Source organism: Coccinella septempunctata, chromosome 2, assembly GCF_907165205.1.
Source record: "Coccinella septempunctata chromosome 2, icCocSept1.1, whole genome shotgun sequence".
Classification (NCBI taxonomy): Eukaryota; Metazoa; Arthropoda; class Insecta; order Coleoptera; family Coccinellidae; genus Coccinella; species Coccinella septempunctata.
In genome coordinates, this window is record NC_058190.1 from 47,222,727 (window position 1) to 47,249,569 (window position 26,843).

At 37.7% G+C, this 26,843-nt stretch overlaps 1 protein-coding gene across 5 annotated transcripts in view; it reads left to right on the forward strand.

Annotated features, from left to right (window-relative positions):
- Window positions 1–26,102, forward strand: part of LOC123306778 (homeobox protein prospero) — an 87,404-nt gene extending 61,302 nt beyond the window's left edge. The window contains exons 2-7 of one of the 5 annotated variants that reach the window (XM_044888920.1): window positions 13,987–15,655; window positions 15,749–16,150; window positions 16,378–16,650; window positions 17,175–17,356; window positions 24,314–24,473; window positions 24,732–26,102. In XM_044888920.1, the coding sequence (XP_044744855.1) occupies window positions 14,069–15,655; window positions 15,749–16,150; window positions 16,378–16,650; window positions 17,175–17,356; window positions 24,314–24,473; window positions 24,732–24,911 (2,784 nt within the window). In that variant the 5' untranslated portion in view covers window positions 13,987–14,068 and the 3' untranslated portion in view covers window positions 24,912–26,102. Of the gene's footprint in view, window positions 1–13,986; window positions 16,151–16,377; window positions 16,651–17,174; window positions 17,357–24,313; window positions 24,474–24,731 lie in introns of all 5 variants that reach the window. The other 4 variants (XM_044888916.1, XM_044888917.1, XM_044888918.1 and 1 more) reach the window with 4 other exon arrangements.
- The last annotated feature ends 741 nt before the right edge of the window (window positions 26,103–26,843 follow it).

Genomic DNA, 26,843 nt, shown 5'->3' on the forward strand with positions numbered 1-26,843 from the left:
TTTTTTTACTATTTTTTCCGAGTCGGCCCTGATAAAAAGATAGAGAGTTATTACTCTAGTAGTGTTGTTTTCTCATAAGAAGTTTCACGAACTCTTGCTCTGATTCTGGCACTTGTAAATCCTCTGGGTCATATCCTGTTACTTATAATCTTGTTTAAGTGGCAGTAGCAAGATGTCAAAAGAATAACGTCCTTTTAATATGAGTTGGCAGTATGAAATCTGTCGAAAATCTGCAAAAAATCGAAAGGGAAGTAGACATCCTCCTAGTCACGAGGCCTAATGACATAGTCTTCGGTTTTTTCAAGAAACGGAAGCTCGGCCACGTGCCCGCTCCTTCAACCCTTGCGCGCCGCGGTCAATCGCTCGTCAAATTAGCCTCCCAATTAACCTGGCAATATCCGGCCGCGTTCCAGAAGTGTGCCCCCGAAAACGGAACAACGCCATATATTTCGCCGCTGAAAAACTCGATAAAAGCTACTTTAAATCGCACGGGGACCGCGACGTCCACTACAATTTCCCCAGTCATTTCCGATTTCGTTATTTTCGCTTCCGATCCGGCCGCGCAGCTCACAAAAACATTTATCCGGATTCCTTTCCAAGCGGGCTGTAAAAAAATCTTCGTGTGCCCCGTCGCCAACTATGATTTCTACCGGAAGACGCGGTGACGTCACGAGGTGTGATAGTTCGCCCGGAGATGGGCTCGATGATTGTTCAGCTTCCGGTTCCGATTGTTACTTTTGTCCAAGTACGTGGGATATACGTCGGTGTGGCTTGACAAATTGCTTGTGCGAAGTGCAATTTTTCAAGGATCGTAGGATTGAGATTTGTCGTTCGATCAAATATGCACGATAATTATGAAATTTTCTAGGTTTGAGGGGGTTCTATTATCTTTCAGAAATATGGGACACTTCCATTAGTTCACAGAAATCTTTGAGTTTAAAACCAGGGGGTTGATAGTGGATGCAGAAATCCAGCAGAAAATTCTTAAAGCCTCAAACATTTTAGTTTATATGATAATATACAAGGTAGATAGAGGTTATGAAGGCGAGTCAGAATATCCTGTATTTGAAGGGTCTATCTCTCTTTATAATCAAGATACATCAGAGTATTTAATTGATTGTGTCAATCTTTACAATTACTCATAACTTTCGAACCACACTATATATTTTGATGATATTTGGTGCGTTTATTCTACGCAACAACTAGTTGATACTGACAAAGTATCTGAATTTTTTCCAGGTCCGGCCTAGAGAAAACTGATGAATTAGGTTTAACCAAGAATAAACCCTGTATATCAAAATTTCTCGAAATTGAAAAGATATTCAACAAAAACAGAAAAAAGTAAAGGCAATACGGTATTTTTCGTACTTACGATTTTGATACTCAATAAACCTAGTAAAATCTGAATTTAAGTAACACATAAGGTCCTTTCGTTTGCATAAAAAGTGTAGCACTTTCCTACACTCAATTCGATTTACACCAGTGTAGAGGAAGTGTAGTTTATTTACACATCGTCAAAAGGATATGTAGATCAAGTACACCTCCTCTACACTGGTGTAAATTCAATCAGCAAACGAATACAAGAATCGAGTGTAGAAAGGACCTATTGTAACCATAATTTCAAAAAAAATTATTTTCATACGATATTCATAAATTGTGTTTCAAGTTTGTAACCGAAAAAGGGTCTGGTGAGAGGCTGAAGATTCAATTAAATTAGAAAAATCAATAAATACCGAACAAAATTGTGTTTTATAAAGTTTCGGTTACTGTGTTGTCTGAAAATTCAGATTTGACCACATTTACGATTTACGATCATAGATCTGAATTAATTTTTTCGTACAATAACATGGTCGGTGAGGCTATGGAAATTCGATGATATTCAGTGTCTGAGGCTAAGCCTTACTTATAGCTTTTGTTGTACAGGGTGGGCAAATTTCGTTGTCTACTGAGAGGATCTCGAGAACTATAGCAGCTACAAGAAAACGGATGACACATTTCCGAGCTCATTTTCGGAGAGACAAAGAATGGTGAGAACCGCAGCCTCCTACGATACTTCGTTTTTGAGTTTGACAATTTCGTAAAGTTTTCATAACTTTTTTGTCCTTGAAGATACAAATCTGAAACTTAAAACTTCTACAGGCACTTTTTTACGTAGAATCCACCGATGAGCTCAAAACATTTTTTCATTTCGAATCATTAAGTGAACTTTAATTTTTTTAAATGCAAACTTTTATCGAATTTGTTATTTTTGAATTGAAACAAATCTATTGTCAGTAGATTCTACATAAGAAAGTGCCTAAGAAGGTTCAAATTTCAGATCTGTAACTTCAAAGACAAAAAAGTTATGAGAACTTTTCGGAATCGTCAAAATCTCAATTTTTGTTTGTAACTCGAAATTTAAAAATGATAGGCTGATTCTGTTTTTATATTTGGATTAGTCATGAAAAAGAGCTAGAGAATGTGTCATCCGTCTTCTTATAGCTGCTATAGTTCTCGAGATCTCCTCAGTAGACAACGAATTTTGCTCACCCCACATACCTCCATTCTTTCAACTCGCTTCATTTTGCAAAATTATACTTAGATGTCTTGTTTACATATTCTAATTTGATTCAAACGAAAAATTGCCTACATAACATCCACCTTCAAAATTCCATAGCCTACTTGAAGCGATTTTTTTTGAGCGCCCTTTACTCAATAAACACTCAGAGAATTGAATACACAATCTCTTACTACAAATTTCCGACTCCAAGGATCATCTCAGTGTTCGCAACTGATAAGTATCATGTGACCGCAACCCTATCTTGCAGTTTTCAAAATAGTCACTCGAACAACATATATAGGAAACGACACTTTTCCGTTCTGGACAATGATAATCCAAGCATGTGACATGAAATGACTTCATTTATTCTTCAATCCTATAACTGTACTGAGGGAAATCTATTTGAGTCACCACAAAAATTATATTACTGTACCAAATTAACGTCATTTAAATGTGTTGACTCAGACTTGGCTTGAGAATCCCCTCATTGAATCTACACACCAGCAAACCAACCAGGTCGTATCGAGAGCTCTCTGAAACTTTATGAAATGAAGACGAAAATGTCGTTATCTCCCAAAACGTTCTGTTATCAGATATAGGCCGGTATCCCTTCAAGAAACACCGATTTCAACAATTCGCCCTAACCTTAAGGTTGTTGTTTCTGTTCATATCTATTCACGACACATTTCGCCTTCGCTTCAGATAAGCCTATCTATTATCTTCCTTTACACTTGTTCTGGCTAGAACTTGTGAACCTTTGTAATTGGATAAGGCACTTGGTCCGGAAGTTTGATTTATTTTCTTAGATGGATATCGTAACTGAGCACTAATAGAAATTGGGTTGGCAACACTTCAGGTTTCGTTTTGCCCTCGCCACACATTTCATCTTACTGTCAATTAGCATAAGAATTGGATAAGGAGGGAGATGGGACGGTCTCGGTATCTGCCAAGAACTTAATTGGTGAGAGAATGCGGTGCAGTTGCAAGGTGGCAATGTGAAAACACCCAGAAATTCACTGGATTGTTGATAAATCCGAGTGTCTCAAAGATAGCCGGAAGATTTCAATGATTAAGAAGATATGGATATACCCTATATACTCTGCCGAAATTAATGCAACAAAATTTGGTCATAGGTTCTTGAGAAAAAGGAGACCCCTATTTTTGATTTTTGCCAGTAACAGCCCCTGAAATTCTCCACTGAATATACAGGGTGAGTCTTTGACTCGTACAAATCTTCAAACAGTAGATTCTTGATGTCAAAGGAAATACATTTTTCCTTTACCATTTTTTCCAAATCGGCTCGGTTTAAAAGATACAGGCTGTTGAAAAACCATAAAAAAATGTTATTTTTAGTTCTATCTCGCCAACGGTTTCATCGAATCAAATGCGTTTAGGAATATAGTTTTTCATTTATTTGATTAATCTTTTTCGAACACAAGATATCACCTATGTCTTCCAGTTTTCTCATTATGACCATTACGTAGCATACAAATACCAAAAATTCAAACAATCCAACTTTTGAAACTAAGTTGGACGCTATCTATATAATGAATATTTGAACGATTCGTAAAATAAAATTATTCTTTATATTTTCTCGTGTAATGCGCCGTTTTCGAGTAATATGATATTCCAAAAAAAATATCTGTAATACTCGAAAAATTAGGTACTTTGGCTGAATGCAACTCTGTTTATAAGATCCACAGATGTCTAGTGTCACAGATTTAGCTAGTTGATTTTGTTTTTCTAGGGGTGGCACAGTTCATTATGAAAACAAATGCCTATATTTTAATCAGGGCCCAATCGAAAAAAAGTGTTTCTTTTGACCTCAAGAATCTACTGTCAAAATATTTCTACGAGTCAAAGACTCAACCTGTATATATTTTTTTTTTCAATTTCAGAGTCCACACATACGAAAATTTCTGAAATTGGTACACAGGAGTTTTATATGATATGCGAAATCTCATATTTTGGCGATATATAATATATAATATTAAATTTTTTCATGACAGGAAATATTTTTGTGAAAAAATTTGAAAATGACAGCTAGTTATGATTAACAAGTAAAATTCTATTGGAATCTCCAATTGTGTTCCACGTTTTCATATTTTCTTAAAAATCTTGCGTTTCATGAAAAAATTGCAAGAGACAAGAATGTTCTTGAATTGAATGGGATTTCTTTTCGTCAAATTGCCTGTCCAAGCATATTTAGTGTCTTCGATTCACTTAATTCGTTCGAAGTTGAGACTCATAATGTATAACATTCGCCACTGAGGAAAGTTTCGTGTTTTGACTTCATCAGGGTATTAAAGTATGAAATTTCCGCACTTCGGTTCCTGACTAAATTTGGCGTTTTTTTCAAATCTGTCCATTTCTTTTCTGAAATGTTTACAGAAGATCGTGTCCTGGAAAATGCTACCGCCATCTATCGATTAATATATACGGGAGATCGGCATCATTATCGATCTGAATTCCAAAAGGAACGCTGAAAACGGAAACCATATATATTTATGCATAAGAGCCGCAGCGTAGGAAAAAAGCGAACACTTGAGTAGTCTGGTCTTTTGTCTCAACCCTAGGCTCTAAGATGATGCTGCATTGAAAAGGGGAGATGAAGTAACTGCACGTACCGGAGAAAATACACCAGCACGCCCATTTGCCAGAAAGAATGTGATGATAGTGAACACCTACTTGACGCTCGCATTGCGCCTTTCTTAATTAACGAATACGTCTATACGTATAACGAATTACTTAAATTAATGAAGGGTTTTCGCTAAATAAAAATCCTCGATTTCCATTCCGTTCCGTCGTGGCCTAAAAAGATTGTCCTTTCCAAAGAGTTCGACTTTAATGGATGACAAGCTGCCTCGAATGAGACGAAAAAGTTGATAAACGGCTTTTCCCGCTCGGTTTTATCAAGCCCACTTGATCTATCCGTTGATAGTCATTTTTGACGAGGTTACACGAAGAATTTCGAGCTTCTAGCCTCGACGTTCCAAAGTTTACACTGTATCACATAAAAAGAACTACGGAATATTTTTCCCTCTGCTATACAGGTCGAGTCAAATATTTTAGCTGTAGATTCTGCAGGTCAGAAGAAGGACCTTCTTCTTTGACTATTTTTTCCGAATCGGCTTGGTTTGGAAGATGTTGAAAAACCATGAGAGATTGTTATTTTTACTTCTACAAGGATATATTGATAAATTCTTATCCTATTATAGAACCAAATGGAATTTCAATGCCAAAATTGTATTTTATTATTCATCATATTCTCCTTTTGATTGTTTTTTTCTTGCTCTGAAAACCAGACCTCCACAGCTTTTATTACCTCTTCGTTGGAAGAAAATTTATGATCTTTTAAACTTTTTTTCAGTTGAGGTAAGAGATGATAGTCGGATGCAGCCAAATCTGGTGAATGAGGGGGGTGTTCTAGTAATTCAAACCCTAAATCACGAATTTTTTGCGTGGCAACATGAAATTTGTGTGAGGGGCGTTGTTCTGCAAAAACAAAACACCTTTGGATAGCTTTCCGCGTTTTTTCTCTTCAATTTTTTCCCGTAGAGTGGTCAGTAATGTAGATTAGTAATCTCCGGTTATTGTTCTACTCTTATCCAAAAAATCAATCAAGATTACTCCATGGCAATCCCAAAAATCTGAAGCAAGAACTTTTCCAGCAGATTTTTGGACACGAAACTTCTTAGGTCTTGGAGAACCAGAGTGTCGCCATTCCATCGATTGTTGCTTCGTTTCTGGATCGTAGAAATGTACCCAAGTCTCATCCATATAAACAATTCGGTTTAAGAAGTCTACATCATTTTCCAATCAAGCACAGATCGAACGCGATGTCAACATTCAAACATTTGGGGATCCATTTTGCAGCAATTTTTCTCATGTCCAAATTGACGTGAACTATATGATGAACGCGTTCGTATGAAATATTCAGTGCTTCAGATATCCGTTTTAGCCAAATTCGACGGTCTGATAAAATCATGTCATGAACTGCATCGATATTTTCGGGGACTGACACAGAAACTGTTCTTCCCGAACGGTCATCATCTTCAATGGAAAATTTACCTCTATCGAAGCTTGCAGTCCAATTTTTCACGGTCGCATACGAAGGACATTGATTAAGCATATCTTCGTAAATCTGCTTACCTCTTAACCCTTTTAAATACGCTTGATGATGGATCGATATCCATCCAATTCGATTTTCACAATTTCGGTGGACATCTTGTATCTTTTAATTCATTGCGTAACTCTGGTTTACTTTTTTGACCTCAAACTTCACACTGACACTTCTAATGAGTTATTGTTCGTTGCTACGGTAACGCAATATGTTTTTAAAAGCATGGAACTGGTCTAGGCTAACTAGATATCAATACATCCTCGTAAGTTGAATTCTGAATTCACATATCAGACATGCACTACATGGAAATAACGGTCATACGTTTAGAAATCCCCATAGGACCAGAGTTTGTTGACCGAACACCGGTGGCTGTATACAAACCAACCCAGTTATCATTGCGTATTACTTAGTTTTGCACGCAAATCAAATTTTTACCAATGAATATGCCCCTAATTCGATTCCCTGTCAAACAGCGTCCCTGAGCATCGGGCTGGTGCACCAGGAAACGTCGATACAAATTAAATATCGAAGCATCGGGATGCATAAAAACGATACAAAACGCATTATACGTGCGTCGGTATGGCCAAACACATTTTGTACACAATTTTTAAAACAAAGCAAAAATCGAATTCGCCTTCCCATGAGAGGTTTACGAGGCAGCGTACTGGATGGCATTATATTACCTAATACCATCCAGGATTCATCCCCAGCGGTGGTGCGTCCGCTAATTTCATATTTATTATGGGACGTCCGATATTCTCATTTCACTTTTCAGTCGGTGTCCCTGTTGAGGCTGGAGTTCGCTCATCTAATATTTCATTTGGTTTTTGGTTAACGGCCAAGGGGATCGTAAAAACGAATTATTGAAAGGAATGTGATTTTTTTGCGAATGAATTTCTTTCACATCCTGTGAAATGGTATATTCTATGTTGGAGGCAGAAGAATAACACTAACTTCTACTCAATTTGGGTTATCACTGCATATGCAAGTTTAAACTGAATAATTATGAGTTTCTTTCATGATTTCTTCAAATGCACCTCGGAAACTATTCAAAATCATTCTTCAAATATGGGGTTTTAAAATTTAAATAGCTTGGTGTCGAGTTTACGATTTGGCAACAGCGCCTACTAGAAAATATATAGAACAATGTCCGATCAGCTTGTTTATAAAATAACAGCTGTTGATTTACAGACGCGTATTTACTGGCGAGCCTAAACTGCAACCGGCCATAAAAATCCCATAAAATTTTACGACCTTCCTCGTTCGTCGCAGACTTCATAGACAGCCATCTTTGTCTATCTCATCAATATAATATATTTTTTGTCCTTTATTATCAAGGCATATTTCAAAAGATGTTGCCAACTTGTGCAATTGAAATGAAACGCTTTAAATTTTAAATACCCATTTTTATTTTTCACTTTTAAGTGCTTGAAATAATTTTTTTTTCTGAAACGGTTGAAATGGTTTTTTCAAAATGTGACGTTTCCAAGATATTTCATGAATAATACATCATTTTCGTCAGAATTATTAAGGTTCAGCTAATGTGGTGTTAGAACACGTTAAAACAATAAGTCCTAATTTTCGAAGGATAAATGGAAGTTAAGCATCCATATATCCTAAATTCGTTAGAAATACAGAGTGACTGACAAGTAACTCTTGAAATTCATATTTACTTCATTATAGAAAAATACTCGAACATATACAGGATAAGTCTTTGACTTGTACAAGTAGACAGTACAGCAGATAAGATTCTTATAGGGTCGAAAGAAACATCTTTTTCCTCTACCATTTTTTTCGACTCTGCCCTGATAAAAATATATAGCCATTTTGAGTTTTCATAATGGGCTTTGCTTACCCTGGGAAAACAAAATTAACTTCAGAATAACCAGCTAAATCTGTGACACTACACATCTGTAGATCTTTCAAACAGAGTTATATTCAGCCAAAGTATCCAATTTTTCCAATTTCACAGATACCTACTTTTTAATTTTTGAACATCAAATTATTCGTGAACGGCGCATTCTACGAGAAAATATGAAAAATCCTTTTTTTTGCAAAATGTTCAAATATTGTTTCGATAGCGTCTGACTTAGTTTCAAAAGTTGGGATCTTTGAATTTTTGGTATTTTTATGGTAGGTTATGGTCATAATGAGGAAACTGGATAACGTTTGTGATATCTTTTGTTCGAAAAAGATCCATCAAATAAATGAAAAACTATATTCCGAAATTCATTTCATTCGATAAAACCGTTTGTGAGATAGACATAAAAATAATTTTTTATGGGTTTTTAACAGCCTGTATCTCTTAAACCGAGCGGATTCGGAGAAAATGGTAAAGGAAAAAAGTGTTTCTTTTGACCTCAAGAACCACACTGTTGTACTGTTGTACAAGTCGAAAGACTCCCTCTGTTTAAACTGATCCGCAATGGTTACAGCAGGGTGGTAAACATTTGATTTCCCTTTAATTAACATTTGGTGGACAAGAATCGGCAACCTTTGAAACGGTCACATAATTTCAGAACTTCCTAAACTTTTGTAGAGCAGTTATTCATCTTGTTTTTTTATGTATTTTGAGGCTTGCAGAAGTTCCTGACTTCACATCAGTGTTTTCCTCCTTTCTCAGATTGCTTTATCAATTGAAAATATTTCGATGTTACCAAAAGAATGAAGCTTTGTGAAAAATTTGTAGGGTGTTCTTCAAACTAACTTGTGTTAGCTTCCTCTATGAATATAGAATTTTACTGAAGCTATGCGATGTGCACAAACCCAGAGCAAGATTGACAAGTCCGATTAAATAACCCCCACAATTCCCACACAATTACGAAGATACACCACCTGATGGCGAAACTTATTAGGAACCGGTAAAGCACCAGTGGGAACTCCGTTTTCCCTTGTTTTTCCCCCGATTCCCGTCATGCGTGACCCACCGGAAATATCCATGCATACAGTCGCGATCCTAGTTCGACGTCCTAGCCGGAAGTAGATCTTGCGATCGAGCCATATGCGCCACCGAGTCGTGGTGATTATGCATGCTTGTCCACCGTAAGAGGGTGGACTCCTCCGGTGTCTTATTGTGTCCAGCACACCTGTTGATAGAATGAAATTTAATTAATGCTTCGGTGGCACGCATATGTTACGACATTACGGAGTCAACACGAAGAGGTGGTAGAAAGAGTAGTCGAAATTTTCGAGAAGTCACAGGGAAAAACGGTTGAGCTTTAGGGGAAAGTGTTGAGAGTTTTAGAAGCAGTCACTGTTTCAAAAGCCACGAAAATATACTGATCCACAAAAGTTAGGGATATCGTATGTAATCTTCGAGAAAATCGCTGTAAAATCATTTAAAACTCAATAACAACTTGAATCGATCCAATAAAAATCAGTATGAGACATTTCGTCAATCTGGTTGCCTTTTTTCTGAAGTTTGGTTCTTTGCATATGCTTCATCAATGTTCTTATTTCGAAAGGAAGTCAGTTTATCAACGGCTTCGATTTGAAACGAGTTTTCTGAAAATGCCAAGACGTAAATTAAGAAACGCTGAGGCTAATAGGGCTATCGGAATGCTACAGGGTGGCCTAAGTCAGGTTGTTGTAACGGAAAGGAAGACAGCCAAAGTGTGATATTTCGACTTTTGAATAGGTTCAGGGAGATAGGTTCCGTGTTGGAAAGACCAAGGCTTGGTGGGCGATGAAAAACAACACCTGCTCAGGATCGTTTCATCACCGTTTCGACGACAAGAAACACTACATCTACGTGTAGAATGCTACAGAATACTCTTTAAAATGCAGATGGGGTCCAAGTTTCCATCTAAACCATCAGACGACGTTTGAGAGAGGTGAATCTAGGTTCTAGAAGCCCATTAAGAGGAGTTCCATTAACACGTGACCATAAGCGTCAAAGACTGGAATGGACAAGGCAACATATCAACTGGAACGATCAATGGCTTAGTGTCCTTTTCACTGATGAATCCAGATATGGACAATTTTCAGATTCTCGAAGAATAAGGGTATGGACAATCCCACGCATACCCCGTAATCGTCGCTATGTCCAAGAAGTCCATCCATTCCGAAGGGGTAGTGTTATGGTATGTGCCGGGATATGTTTCAACGGGCGCACAGATTTACACATTTGTCCTGGGAATATGACCGCCTTACACTATAGGGAGCATGTCATTGACAATATTGTGCCAAATTTTCACGCTGCTATTGGTGAAACTTTTCAATTTCTAGACGATAACGCTAGACCGCACCGTGCAGCCATAGATGAGAATGCGCGCGAGGAGCTTGGTATTCCACATTTACCAATACCTCCGCACTCACCAGATTTGAATTGCATAGAACATGCATGGGATATGCTCCAAAGAAGATTAGATAATCATCAACCGACCCCAGAATCCTTTAATGATCTGAGAGAGCTTCTGCCCCGTTTATGGAACCAAATTCCTCAAGAAATGTTCAACGACCTCGTGTGTAGTATGCAAAAAAGATGTCAAGCTGTTATTGATGCCCGTGAAGGCCATACGTTGTAATAATAGTCTTAAAAGGCTTTAATTCTCTGGGAATGAAATTTCGTTATTTTACTCGATTTTTCTTAACCAACCTGTATACGCTGCAGACCTACAGGCTAAAATTAATTTGCAACTTGATTTAATATGAATTTTCATCACAAATATCTTATTTCAACTATATTTTTTTGCCATTTAAGTTAATATCCCTAACTCATGTGGAGCAGTTTATTTCCTCAAAACATTCCTAACTTAAAAATTGAAGGGGACATATAGAGGGTATCCCAAATGGCTTGATTTTAGCTGTTTCCGGTACTTGAAAACGTTGAGTCTTAGGCGCGATTTTCATGAAAAGTCCATTGGTGGAAACCGTTTCACGATATCTTCAGTGATCCTGAAGATGTAACCAAGTTTTGACATTTGGTCGATTTAGAAAATGTGCCATAACTGTTTCATTTTCGACAATATCCAAAACCTTCTTCCTATGTGTGAACCACCTTTTCTCCTCACCCAACCGCCCTATCTACCATAAGGAACCCTCCGAGAGATAATCGAAAGCAAGAATCGTTAATTAATCACTTGATATCACCAGATAAGACATTCATTTCTCCAACAGATGGGCAATCGTTGTGTGAACTCAGGGTAATGTAGATCGTTGAGTGCCATATGGCACACCATCGTTGATGCGTTTAGGTCTCCTAACGCACTACTTTCGTTTGTTTGAAGATGGCACAGTATGCAACTGTAAGGGGGTGTTGGATCACAAAGAGAACCCCCCAAATCGACGTATTGGATATTAATTGTCTAAAAAGTTCCCCTCATTTGAGATGAACGATGGATGCTTACTTGTTGGATATGAAAGTTGATAAACTAACTTTCAGTGTTGTGTATTTATTCCCCTGATAAACATTTATTTGTTCGATTATCTTCAATTTTGTTTTAATTTAAGGTGTGTAAAGCAATAGGAGAATTTCTCAAAACCTGCGTCCTTATAAGATATGATCCTCGAAAAATTAATGAAGATTTTTATCATGTTTCATGTTTCAATTGAATTTTTGGTCGTAACTATACGCAATTTTCTGCACCGTGACTAGACATTGGCATAAATTAAACTGCGAGAATTTATTTGAACATCGAAAATATGATTTGGAATTTTTGTTTCGATGAGAAGTTTTCCAATTTTTGTTTATTCGAGATATTATTTCGACAGAAATGATGAATTCAATGAAAAAAAGGAAGAAAGTTAAAAACGATCCTTCGTTTTTGAGTTAGAAAAAAAAGAGATTTTGACGATTTCGAAAAGTTCTCATAACTTTCTTGTCTTTGAAGTTACAGATCTGGAATTTGAACCTTCTTAGGTACTCTTATACGTAGAATCTACTGGCAACAGATTTTTTTCCAATTCAAGAATAACAAATTCAATAAAGGTTTGCATTAATGATTTGAAATGAAAAAATATTTTGAGCTCGTTAGTTCCAGATCTGTGATTTCAAAGACAAAAAAGTTCCGAGAACTTTTCGAAATATTCGAAATCTCATTTTTTCCTAATAACTCAAAAACGAAGAATCGTTGCAGGCTACGGTTTTCACCATTCTTTGTTTCTCTGAAAAAGAGCTTGGAAATGTGTCATCCGTTTTCTTCTAGCTCTTATAGTTCTCGAGATCCCCTCAGTAGATAAAGAATTTTGCTCACCCTGTACAGGGTGAGTCTTGGTCTCGTACAAATATTTCAACAGTAGATTCTTGAGGTCAAAAGAAACACTTTCTTCCAATACCATTTTTTTTTCGATTCGGCCCTGATAAAAAAATATAGCCATTTTAAGTTTTCATAATGAGCTGAGAAAATTACTCTCAGAATAACCAGCTTAACCTGTGACAATATACATCTGTGGATCTTTTAAAAAGAGTCAAAGTACCTAATTTCACAGAAATTTTTTTTAGTTTGAGAATCAAATTAGCGGAAAACGGCGCATTATAAAGAATACTTTTATTTCACAAAACGTTCAAATATTTATTAGGTAGATAGCGTCTAACTCAGTTTCAACAATAGTTTTTTGAATTTTTGGTGTTTTTATGGTACGTAATGCTTGAATCTTGTGATTGTCAAATGAATGAAAAGCTAAATTCCGAAATTCATTTCATTCGATAAAACCCTTTGTGCGATAGAACAAAAATAACATTTTTATGGTTTTCAACAGCCTGTATCTTTTAAACCTAGCTGATTCGAAAAGAATGGTGAAGGAAAAAAGTGTTTCTCTTGACCTCAAGAATCTATTGTTAAAATATATTTGTCCGAGTCAAAGATTCACAGGATTAAAAAACAAAAAATAGATGCTCGAAATTTACTAATTATTTTTCCTTCGAGATAGGGAAATCTCTGGTCCTAAATTCAGTAACACTCTGTATAAAACATTTGGGTTATTTTAGGGTCTACTGTTTTCACTATAACTCGAAATAACAGTAGGTACTTAATATTATATTTCAAACGAATGCGAAACTTCTTTAATTCAAACTGAATGAATATCTTCCAATAAATTTTTCATTGATATTAGTGAAAATTAAATGCCGTGTAGCAGTAAATGTATCAGATATTCAATGAGAGCCGCACAATTGACGAGGGCAGATGTGAAATACATCGAGTATCGAGGGCGCACTTCTCCGACGATGGGTACCGTCGTAGTCCCAAGCATCGCTCGCTCTAGGAAAAGCCAAGGTGTGCATCGAGCGTACTCGTGCGCTCAACAGTTGTGCGAGGCCGCAGGTGCCCCTATTCTCTCTCCCCTACGTACGAGACACCGCTCTTTACACTCACTTTGTTTCCAGGTATTGACATGGGCGACTATTCTTAAGTGGGGACTCTGGATATCTGGAGGGGGGACCTGGACGACCAATAACGCTTTAACTTATGATGTCATCGGAGGAGGAGACAGAATTCGGTTTGTACACAGATAAGCTCCTGAAGAAATCCAAAAGAACTAGACAGCGTGTGGACGCCGGCGAGCCGCGTAACTCTTACTCGTCGATCCCGAATTTCAGTTCGCGACCGACTTTTCTCGGCGGTGGTAATAATTTATACGGCGCAATTTTCACCCAACAGCAACAGTTCGGTCTTTTCGGACCGGGGTTCGCGCCCGCAAAGATGCTCAACGAATTACTGGGTCGGCAGAAGGTCGACTCCAGCGACGGGGAGGACGTCAAGTTCGACTCTGTGATCCGGTGTGACGGAAGTCCGCCGTCCGGTGAACAATTGGCCCATCACATGCTCAGGGACATACTGCAGGGTCGGAAACACGACCTCCTCTCTCTGGAGCACGAGATGAGGAACGGACAGGACCATCTGAACAACAACAACAACGATTCCAAAATTGATTCGGAACGCAACGACGTGGACGCACTCCAAGGTATCAAGGACTGCGTGCAAGAGGCTGGCGGCAGGAAATCCCAAGAACCACCGATGGAGGAGGCCATGAACGGTATGGAAACCGAATCGTTGCCGTCTCCCAAGGTGGAGCCAGCCAGTCCGGCCAAACCTGAAGATGCCAAAAAAGCTAGAGTAGAAAACATAGTGTCAGGAATGAGAAGCAGTCCGGCACCACCACAAGTGAACGGCTGTAAGAAAAGGAAACTCTACCAACCTCAACAACACGACTCGAATGCAGACAGATACATTGACGACGACATAGAAGAAGAACAAGAACCGATCAAACAGAAACGAGTGGAGAAGAATCTGCTCAAATCCCAATTAAGAACGATGCAAGAACAATTGGCAGAAATGCAACAGAAATACGTGCAACTGTGTACGAGGGTTGAACAAGGATCCGAGGAAAGTCAAGAAGTGGAAGAAATTCCTAGTGATAGTGAACAAAGTTTAAAACGATCGGATTCACCTTCTCCTGTAACAACTAGTCCACCTATAGTGCAACCACCACCTCCTCCAACGTTGGTACAACAGGTGAGCAAATTGAAAATAAGTCCGCAAGGACCACCTTTCCACAATGGTATGCTCCCGGAACATCCCCACATGAACAGCGCCGCTGCCATGTATTTGGGGGTGAACCATAAACTTTTCATGGAGCAAGAGGCACGTATGGCTAAAGAAGCCGCGGTCGCTGCCTCCGAAGCCCAGCAACAGAGCATACCAACGCCCCAACATCAGACACAAATGCCACAAAACAAACCCGAACACATAGCCGAAAGGCTGCAAATGATGAGGAACATCTCGACGCCCACCAACAACGATCTCGAGGGTTTAGCGGACGTGCTCAAATCGGAAATCACAGCATCACTGTCGAACTTGATCGACTCCATCCTGACCAGGTTCGTACATCAGCGAAGGTGCAAGCAACAGGACGCTGCCAATGCTGCTGAACAGTTGAATAAGGATCTGTTGATGGCCTCGCAACTGCTAGATAGGAAATCTCCAAGGACCAAAGTGGCGGAGCGACCTCAAGCTCCGCCACCGCAAATACCAACCTCCTCAGGACCTCAAATGGTAAATGGCAATGGTTGTCAGCCTGTAGTGCACATGAACAACCACATGATTCCAAAGCCTTCAGAACTTCACCTACGACCTCCTATATTTCAGCCTCCAAAACCTCCCGGCATAAACCAGGCCCCGTTGTTCGGCATGAACCATCCGTTTTGCAAGCAGGAGAACCCAGAACAGAACGAGGCCCTCAGCTTGGTGGTAACCCCGAAGAAGAAGCGACATAAAGTTACAGACACCAGGATAACGCCAAGGACAGTGAGCAGGATTTTGGGCGGCCAGGAAGGTATGGGAATGTCCCCGGCCTCTATGGAACACAGCCAGTGCAGTTCGCCAAGACCTCCACCATACCCTCACCACCACCAGCCGCCTCCGATGCTTCCCGTTTCTCTGCCAACGTCCGTGGCCATCCCAAACCCAGGTCTTCACGAATCTCAGGTTTTCTCTCCCTACAGCCCCTTCTTCCATGGACCCAGCCATGGGCACCACATGGCGATGCAGGTAAGCAAATTTCATACAATTTTTTTTTCGGTCTCATATTCTATGAGAACAATTAGCTCTTTTTGGTGTTTGCGTTATTAGTAATTTCCTCTTCCAGATAAAATCTAATCGTTACAGATCATTTATTCGACAGGAAATTACTAATGACAAGTAGCTCATCAATTCCCATAATAAAATTTGGATAATTCTCCACATGTACTCATTCAGTTATTCGTTTGCTCTTGCAGGCATCGTCGTCGCCCCCAAGAATGCACAAAATGGAGAGGGAATCTCCTCCAATCCACCATCCCCCAACGTTACTGCACCCAGCCCTTTTGGCTGCTGCTCAACACGGTGGTAGTCCGGATTATTCCCACATGAGAGTGCCATCCGGTGCTGTCAACATGGACAATGGAGACAGGAACTCTGACTGCAACTCTGGAGACATATCTTACGATGGAATGCAGCCTACTATATCCTTTTTATGCAAAGATTTTAGCAAAAATCTTAGTTCTCAACATGTACGTAATTTTTTTTCTACGTTGTCGAGTTTCTCAAAAATTCCCAATGTCAGTTTCGATTTTATCATCGGTTCTGTTTGGTGGAAGGCGGGGGAAACTCTAAGACTTCAATCAGATATAATTCTTGCATTAGAAGGTTAAGTAATTGAATAAGGTATCAGTAGGGGGTATAAAATCTCTGTAATTCTATGAGAATCCCTATAATTGAGAGATAATCCTGTTTGTCTGGATATCAAGAAAAGAAAATAACAGTTCGTTATACGATCAAATCAATTATTCACCAGCTCTTCAACTTTCTTCGCTGCAGGCCTAGAACATTATCTCTGAATTTTTTATTGTCATGCTCATTTTTCAAATATGATATCTCAATAATAGAATACGTGAGTTGTGAGAAACAACCACATGTCGCGGGACACTTCGTTGAATTACACATTAACCCTGATCTTGCATCAATTATAAATGATTATTTTATTCCTACACGTTATTCGAGGGTTCTATTTTTTTTTTGTTTCTCCCAACTTTAGCCGAATATGTCCTTAACTCCAGAGCACTCGTCTACATTGACTCCAATGCATCTCAGGAAAGCTAAACTGATGTTCTTTTGGGTGAGGTATCCCAGCTCTTCGGTGCTGAAAATGTACTTCCCAGACATCAAATTCAACAAAAACAACACTGCCCAGTTGGTTAAGTGGTTCTCGAATTTCAGGTAAGTTCTCATTGAATCACAAAACTAAATGTTTGTCTCTCAACCAACTAATGATGAAGAAAATTCGAAGTAGAGCGACCCAATTTTTGAACCTTGGGGGCTCCCCGAACAAAACTCGTGATAATGTCAAAATTCCTCCTATCATTCATTAGGGATATCGGATAGATTTAAATATTGCTTTTCTTATCTTATCTCGTAAGGTACATCTGTTTCAACAAACAAAAGCTTACGCCAAGCAACAAAAGCTGTGGATCGCGCTTAATATTGCATGCGCTCTGCTTTATCTTTTCGTATCAAATATTTACCAAGCCATTTAGCTCGCTATTTACCAAAATATAAGAACAAGTTGATCGATAAAACGCACAATCGGGTTCTGAACAAGGGAAATGGTGAGAATAGTGGGAATAGAGGTGCTTAACGAGTTGGTCCACGAGAAATTTACCTGCGGAAAAATCATTCAGTGAAAACTTTGTCTTGTCTGAATATTTCTTGGATTTTTCGATTTTATTTCGTGTGTGCGAATGAAAGTTATGCATCATCTGAATCTGACGGATTTTACGGATCTGAATCTGCCAATAAATCTCGAAACCCTTCGTTTAGGCTTTCATCTTGCAAATGGCATTTTTCAAAAATTGCAAGTTTAACTTGAGAATTCGTCAAGAAAGAACGGTTGCGCCGAGATGGATAAAATTCTCAGATTTATCACTAGAAGAGTTGCTCTTTCGGAATATGTATCACGTTCAGATCTACTATAATTTTCCTGGAAGATAAATTACTCTAAAGTGACCTTCGAAAAATTCCCAAAAAGTTAGGTTCAGTTAAAACTTACTCAAGATCGAACGTATATGCCGTGATGGCTGGAATTCTCAGATTTGTTACTAGAAGAGTTGCTCTTTCAGAATATGTATCACGTTTAAATCTACTCTAATTTTCCTGGAAGATAAGTTACTGTAAAGATGACCTTCGAAAAATTCCCAAAAAGTGGTGTTCAGTTAAAACTTCCTCAAGACCGAACGGTTGTGCCGAAATAGATGAAAGTCTCAGATTTACTACTAGAAGAGTTGCTCTTTCAGAATATGTATCACATTTAGATCTACGATAATTTTCCTGGAAGAGAAATTACTCTAAAGATGACCTTCGAAAAATTCCCAAAAAGTTGGGTTCAGTTGAAATTTCAAGAGCGAATAGTGAATCGTAATGATTAAAATTTTTCAATATTTGTGTTATTATGATTTTGTTCGCTCTTCATCTTCACTTAGCCCCTATATTCTGTTGGGGTTTTGGAGGTGAGAGCATAATTGCTCGCGAAGCGAAATGCGAAGTGTGGAAATGGAGGACTTGGGATCCCGCAAAATGACGAATTAAAAACGGGTTATGTGGACAATACCACATTTATCACAATGAAGCTGTGGCGGTAAGACAATTTTCATCAGGGCTCGAAACTAGCTTAATTATCTCGTTAACGAAGTCGCATATGTATGGCAAAAAAATGTATTTTCAAGTAGATCGGGAAAATGTACACAATTTTTACGCTTAATGACTAATTTGAGATATGTCAAAGCTAACGAGATAGAGAAAGAGGAAAAATTGGGGGCATTGAAGGCTGGAGCGAAAGCGGCGATATAAAGAAAAACCTTACCCCTACTAATTAGTCTCAAGACCTTAATTAAGTTATTTTTAACTGAGCAGTATGCATTCGTCGCCCCCGGGGGATATTTCATTCTAAGGTGCATACTTTCTGCATAAAAGTCCGCCACAGAAGCTCGGCTAATTATGACGACGTCAATTATTAACTGTGCAGTTTGGAATTGACACTTTCAGTTCTAAGAAATCGCCCTTTGGAGAAAAATTTGGAAGCTGCCGCTCGGTCACTTCAGATGCGAATTCTTCCCTAATTAATTCTCCTCCCGATAAGATTCTTTGTTGTGGAAAACTCGAAGAAAAATTTGCGTCCTTCGATGTATAGGGGTATACCGAAAAGTTCTGTTTTAAAATGGATTTTCTCCACAGAATCTCATCTGATTGTCGCTAAAGCTTTTTCTCCTATAGGTACAGGGTGATTCAAAACTTTAGGCGAAAAATTAAGGAACCTATACGGGATGATATTCTTGATAAAAATATTTAATACAAATTTTGGATGTGGCTTTGTTACCGAGATTTTAGACTTCAAAATTTCGGCATTTATTTTTAAATCAACATGCAATTAATTAGCAGCGATACAGGTTCGGCACGTAAGGGAATCTCATAAAAATGTTGAGTGTATTCGACTGCATTAATTATACGTTCTAGTAGGTTTATCTTCGAGAAATTTCACGAGATTGATTTCATTGGATGAACTTAACTATGCATTATTGTAAGGCTAGAGTTATTCAAATCCATACAGATCAGGGAACACATATTTGTATTTATGCTCGTACTGATTCGAAAAAAAATGGTTTCTCGATTCCCCGGTCATTTTTGCATCCCTTAAGACCTTGAAATATCCGTTATAACGTTTTGTCCTCGGCCCAAATCTCAAGAATCCGTTCTTTTCGCGCGAACCCAAATTCCGGAATTCCCACAAGAATTCCGCACCCTCCGGTATCATGGGAAAGAAATCCGAAAGCTACATCCCCAAACCTGTCGCTTTGCACCCTCTTTCTTACTTTCTGCCTTAAGACCGCACCGAACAACTTTCCCACCAGGTAAGTTAGCGCTAGTATTTGCATCGACAATGCTTCCTTACGGTGGAAAGACGTTAGAAATTGACAAAAGGTATGAACAGCTGCCTTTTGATTTGCCCTCCCCAAGTCGCGTTCGTGAATGCCCTTTAAATTGTCTTTAAGACGTTCCCATAACGTCTTAAATCCGAGCACGTGTCTCTGCCAGGGGTGTATCGGTTGGCGCGAGATGTTTTGTAACGGATCAAGGAAGACGTTGAACGGTTTTAATCGACTCTTTCAATCATTTGGAGTTTCCGCCAAGAATATACATGGTGTGAATGAATAGTTGCGAAAAAGTTTAAGGGGAAATTTCTTGTCGAAAAATAGTGTGGGTTATGTGAACTTTTTTAGATACAGATCCCTAAAAATGGCAATGAAAAGCAGATTCAATTGTTTTTCCTGAAACTAGAAAACTGACAAAAATGAAAATGAGCAGACATTCTATGGAAGAAGAATTTTGATGGTGTTCCTTATCCATGGAAAGTAGATTTTTGATAGCTTAAATTATTTTGAAGAAATAAGGTCTCTTACAATTGCTCCTCAGATGCCATCTTCAAGAGGCTCTATCTAAGCATGTTTTGACAAAGAATCATCCCTTAAATTGTTTCGCAACTGTTCATTTAGACGCTGTATAGATTATAGATTCGTTCGAACCGAAATAAGGTAAAATATTGGAAAATCATCAAAAAAATATTAACGTTTATTCTTCATAGAATAGAGATTTAATTCCCAGCAGCTTGGTCCATTTCACTTTCAACGATGTTTTTTTAATTTTGACAACAAAATGTGCGAGAAGACATTATTGGGATATACACCGATCTAGTGAATGTATAGAATAAAGCAAAAATAGCAATAAATTCATATACAAAATTAATACTTCTAATACTGAGAATCAACCGAAGTCGATATAAAAAGGAATAAAATAATAAAAAATCTAAAACACCAATGCAATAATGAAAGCGAAACACGAGCAAATAGAACTGCTCAAATGTCCCAAAATACTTATATTCCAACCGTAATATATCATTAATCAGGTAGGTGCATCTTATGCAACCCTACAGCATGAAATTCTAGAGGTTCCCCCCTGTATAGAACACACGCTGTTTGAACAATACCGTCAAATAGTGATCCGAAGGGGCAGATGTTCGAAGTGAATCCCTTGGTAGAAAACCGTTATAATTCTGATTAGGTTAGCGTTATGTGCTACTTATAAAAAAATTCACCGATGTAGTAATCGGTTTTTTTAGTTTTATTCCATTTTATGAGCAAAAAAGCATTCGAAAAGAATGAAATGATCACAGTCACAACATAAGTTCAATATTTCTCGTTTCCAATAATTGGAGGCATTCCATTCGAATGATGAAGCACAAAGATTCAAGTATGGCTATCGATTCGTCTTCCTGATGATCACCAAATGGGGCAATTTTTCAATCGAAGATAATTTTCTCGAATCATTTATTCATGACGATCGATTAGGTTACTTATGTGTAGGAAATTAATTGGGGGCGTCAGGACATCGGAAACCGTGACCTTATATAGTCAGATGACTGATTGAATGAGAAGGAAGGGGCGTGAAGATGTCTAGACCTTATGTCCGAAACATCGATCTGATCTTGATGGAATTGGACGTCTTCAGGAAGTTGATATGATTAGGTGGGACACCACGGTTGATTGGGATTTCTTGCAATTATGCGGAGAGGAGAAACAACACCCAAAATGAAACTTTTTAACAGGCAGAAAATAATGAATATACAGGGTCTTTGACTCGTACAAATATTTCAACAGTAGATTCTTGAGGTCAAAAGAAACACTTTTTTCCTTTGCCATTTTTTCCGAATCGGCTGGGTTTAAAAGATACATTCTGTTGAAAAACCATAAAAAAATGCTATTTCTAGTTATATCTCACAAACGGTTTTATCGAATGAAATGAATTTCGGAATATACTTTTTCGTTCATTTGATGAATCGTTTTCAAACACAAGATATTACCCAGGTCTTCTAGTTTTCTAATTATGACCATTACCTACTATAAAAATACCGAAAACTCAAAGAACACAACTCTTGAAATAAGTTGGACGCTATCTAATGAATATTTAAACGTTTTGTAAAAAATATTCTTCATATTTTCGCGTATAATGCGCCGTTTTCGAGTAATTCGATGTTCAAAAATAAAAAATATCTGTGAAATTCGAAAAATTGGGAACTTTGATCGAATGCAACCTTTTTTAAAGATCCACAAATGTGTAGTGTCACACATGGGGTAATTTTGTTATTTCAGGGGTGGCACAGCGCATTATGAAAACTTAAAATGGCTGTATCTTTTTATCAGGGCCGAAACAGAAAAAATAATATAGGAAAAAAGTGTTCCTTTTCACCTCAAGAATCTTCTGTTAAAATATTCGTACGTGTCAAATACTCACCCTGCAAGATCCAGAGAATTAGGCTTATGCGTTTACAAATCAGTTATACGATGTTATGTCATCATCCCCATACTCCAATTATAGGCTAGTTGGGCATACATAATTGATGCCCCTAAATTAGCTACGCTAAATTATAAACGCTAACAACTGTTGCTCTTTATGCAACTGATGTGAATATCAATTGTGCCATTCACGGCACTAGGTCAACAATACCTGTCTAATATCGGTTCGATTTGAAGAAATTGGAACTATCGATAGACTGAACTGTTCTGAAATTCGTTCAGAATTCTTATGAATAATAAAAGGAAGATGAAGGTCTCTTTCCCAAAATCCATATTTTCATTGAATATTTTGTAGAAAATTGCTCCAACAGGTTTATTTAATTTTAAATCACGTAACTTTTCGTGTAGGCTGAGGAGTTTGTCATGCAGCCTCTTCGATAGGAAGTTGAGTTTCCTTACTCTTTGTACCAGAAATAGATAGATCTTTCATTGTGGATGATGATTTGGTCATTGATGGTTTTTTCTTCGATTTTTTTCAATTGTAATCTGAAAATCTTTCCACCAAATCATCTTAAGTAACTAAAGGTCTGTTCATTTCTCGTATAAAAAGTTTGCATTGCCATTTGACCTATTCGTGAATACATTCTCCCAGTTCTTAGGTTTCATTCCGGTCTGGAATCAATTATTGAGACCCCTTTTGTTCGTACAATGAAGGGCATCTAATCAGTGGGAATATTTCAGAACCTGAACTGGATCTTTCTTATTGAGCTCCACTTTTCTCCGCACCATGCTGGTAGTAGGTACTTCACCTGCCAGTACTCGAATTTGGAAAGCTCCTCAATGCATTCACCTGAATTTCTATGACCTCCTAAAAGTTCAAACCCGCATACGTACATACCCTTATTATTCCAAGATCACAGGCGTAGATATTTCAAAGTGTTTCAATAGCGGTTCGAGAAACAAGATGGTGGTTACTTAACATAATCTACGTTTACACGGTGTAAAACATGCTCCTTCGCGTTTGAGCGTCATGCGAGTGGGATATGGAAATTATTGTGCGATATAATTGAGGCTATTTTAATTGAGTGCTGTCTCAATGGCAACTCGAGTAAAAAAGTGTTTGTTGGCGTATACAGAAGAGGACAATCTGAACGTGTAGCAGACAGCGACCAGGCCGCAATTGTAACTGAATCGATGCATTGAGTGGCAATTATATTTGCCGGTAGCTAAGTGTCTCACACTGTGTGGCTTATCACATTAGCTGTCACTTCAATATTTGAGAGCATTCTTCCGCATCCGCTCTCGCTGTTCACCTGGTATATCATGGGAAGGAAAACGTTGTTATGCCAATCTGAAACTCCCTGAAATCAACCCTGTCCCCGTCAATTCACCCCTGCTCAAATTTGCTCCAAGTATTTCCATAAAAAAATCATATCTAAATTCACAAGGAAGCTTGATGTTTATAGAAATATGCATGAAATCGAAGATCGTGAGCTATAATAAGACCACTGAATTCAAATAAACACAATGAAGATATTTTATTATAGGTGCAGGATGAATCTTTGACTTGCACAAATTTTTTAACAGATGATTTCTTAGGTCAAGAAAAACACTTTTTCCCTTAACCATTTTTTCCAATTCGGCTCGGTTCAAAAGATAGGTACAGAATATCATTTACTCATAAGTATATAATAATGAAAGGTTATAATTTCTTGTGATATTGGGCTCTAACGCTTCAAATTCCGAATGTCAAAGACTTCTTCATCAATAGTGAGCTTATAAACGTTTACTTGTGGAATCTGGCCTTTTCTAATAAACCCAATTTTTCTTGCAGAGAATTCTACTACATCCAGATGGAAAAATACGCTAGACAGGCTGTGTCAGAAGGCGTAAAGAACGCAGAAGATTTGCACGTCGGCGGAGATTCAGAATTGTACAGGGTGTTGAATCTTCACTACAACAGAAACAATCACATCGAGGTATGGGGACCACAGGTTCGTGATTGTCTGAGACATCTGCTTTGTTCGATTCTGTTCACTTATTGTTTTCGCTTGAGGGAAGGAGAAAGACTTTTTATTTTGCGATAGAAATGCTTTCTACCAGTCCAGTTTTGTTTTGTACCGGTAGATGTCTTCGATAAATTCACGTTTTTAGCTTTGAATGAATTCATCTTAAATCTTTTAGTTTTGTTTCAAACTGTCAAATGTCAATGTCACCTGTCAAACGTATTTTCAATGAATTTTCTCTTGCAGGTTCCTTCAAATTTCCGGTTTGTGGTCGAGCAAACGCTACGGGAGTTCTTCAAAGCAATCCAAGAAGGCAGGGACGCCGAACAATCGTGGAAGAAATCGATCTACAAGATCATCTCCAGATTGGACGACCCAGTGCCGGAATACTTCAAATCTCCCAATTTCTTGGAGCAATTGGAGTGACCCGAAGTAGGTTCCAAGATGCCGGAGAACCACCACTGGTATCAGCCCATGGTGGCCAGCAATTAAGGAAGACAACACCACAGCACAGAATCGGTGACGTGACTGTCGACTATTTATTTGTTTTGAATGGTTGTGAAGATATCGACGTTGTCCATATTCTTCCTTGGTGTCTTCAAGCGCATTCTGGACTATTGTTAATACTATTAATCGTAATTTCAGTTGACAGGATGAAAGACTATTTACAAATAAGTAATATGCCTCAGGCTTTTCGTTCGTTGTGACGAACAGTGAATACAAATCAATCAATTTTTCAGCGGTTACCTGATATTTAACACATAGTATTACAGGAAAACACAAACAATTCTATGATATGTTTTACAGCCAGCAGTCAGCAAGTTCAAAATCTGCATTTTTCATTTACTTCAGCATATTGTTCCGACCTACGCCACTGTAAACTGTGCCCAGTTATTGTAGCATGTGTAAATAAGAAACATTCCAGATATCTTGTACATAGTATTCGAATATTTAATTTATATTATTTTGCCCTATTTTACCAAAGTTAACGTTCTGCTAGTCGTATACATAAACTTATTCGGTCCGTGTAAGTTTATGCCCAAATATATTTATTTAACATTGAAATCACCATTCGGAATACCAATCCAAATGGTGGCTTCGAACAAACATAATCAATTCTTCTATTTCGGATATTGAAAGTTGTTATATAAATTTTTATATTGAGTTGGTATGTGGTTATAGCATTTTTATTTATTATATTTCTTTTGTTTTTTTTTCGGTCGAATTATAGAAAAGTTAAGAACTGAACCATAGTCTTATCACATCAAAAAATTTATCTTTTGTTGAAGTAAGATGAAAATTATTTAGTTTTCTGAATTTCGTCAAACAATTCTTATCTTCTTTTCAAGTGAAAGGAGGATTAGACTTGTAACGTTTCCCACTTTTCGATAATTTGATCTTCCTAATTTCCATTTTCCGTTGCAGGCTAGTTGCTCGTTCGCATACCTACTTGATATACTGTACTTAAAATTTTAATTTAATTTAGTTAATTTTTCACTAGCACGTTTTAGTGTAGTATAAACACAATTCAAAACACTGTGTGAGGCAACTAGTCATTGATGATAATAATTATTATATTATGAGAATTAATAAATATAGTTGTATTATTTTGTTCAATTTTTTTTTTATTTTTATTGATTTCCTTTCTTTATTTTTCTTTAGATGTGCAGTTTACAGTGAAGCCTCAAATACAAACGGGTAGAGTAAAAAATTCTGGATGATCCCCGGAAGCAAATTGTACATAAATTTTCAGCATGGTTTCCTTCACATCCCACAATAGTTTGTCACTGTAAAATTGCGAGCCCTGGGTAGATACATTTTGATTATAGCCTACAACTAGGCTATAAAAATGTGATTTTACTGTTCCTAAGGTCTATATATTCGAAACTGCCGAAATTATAAGACTGCCATTAATTTAAGGTTAATTTGATGGTTCTGTTCGTATATATTTGAGTTTCCTTTCAAAATTAATGGTTTGGATGTTTAAAAAGCCTTGGTTCTTTTTAGTTTTACTCAGGGCTTCGTTACTGGTACGTTACGAAAGAACGTTTTTTAAAATTAAATTTATATCTAAATAGTTGTTTAAGATGATAAAGTATTTAACGTTGTCCAGGTAAAGTACCCATTGCACGACAGGTTCTCAAGCCAGCAAACTCCCACCTCTTCAAATCCGAACTGTAATTATGAAAAAAATTATCGGATTTCAAATATTTCCTGCCGAAAAATTCTGGAATTCTCGAGGAAGAAAAATGGAGAAGGGAAATATTTGGGATCAGAGATACCAAAAGTTACTTGTATATAAAAAAAAATGTAGCCAATTCAATTCCATAGGTATAAACTGGTAGAATTTGCACATAC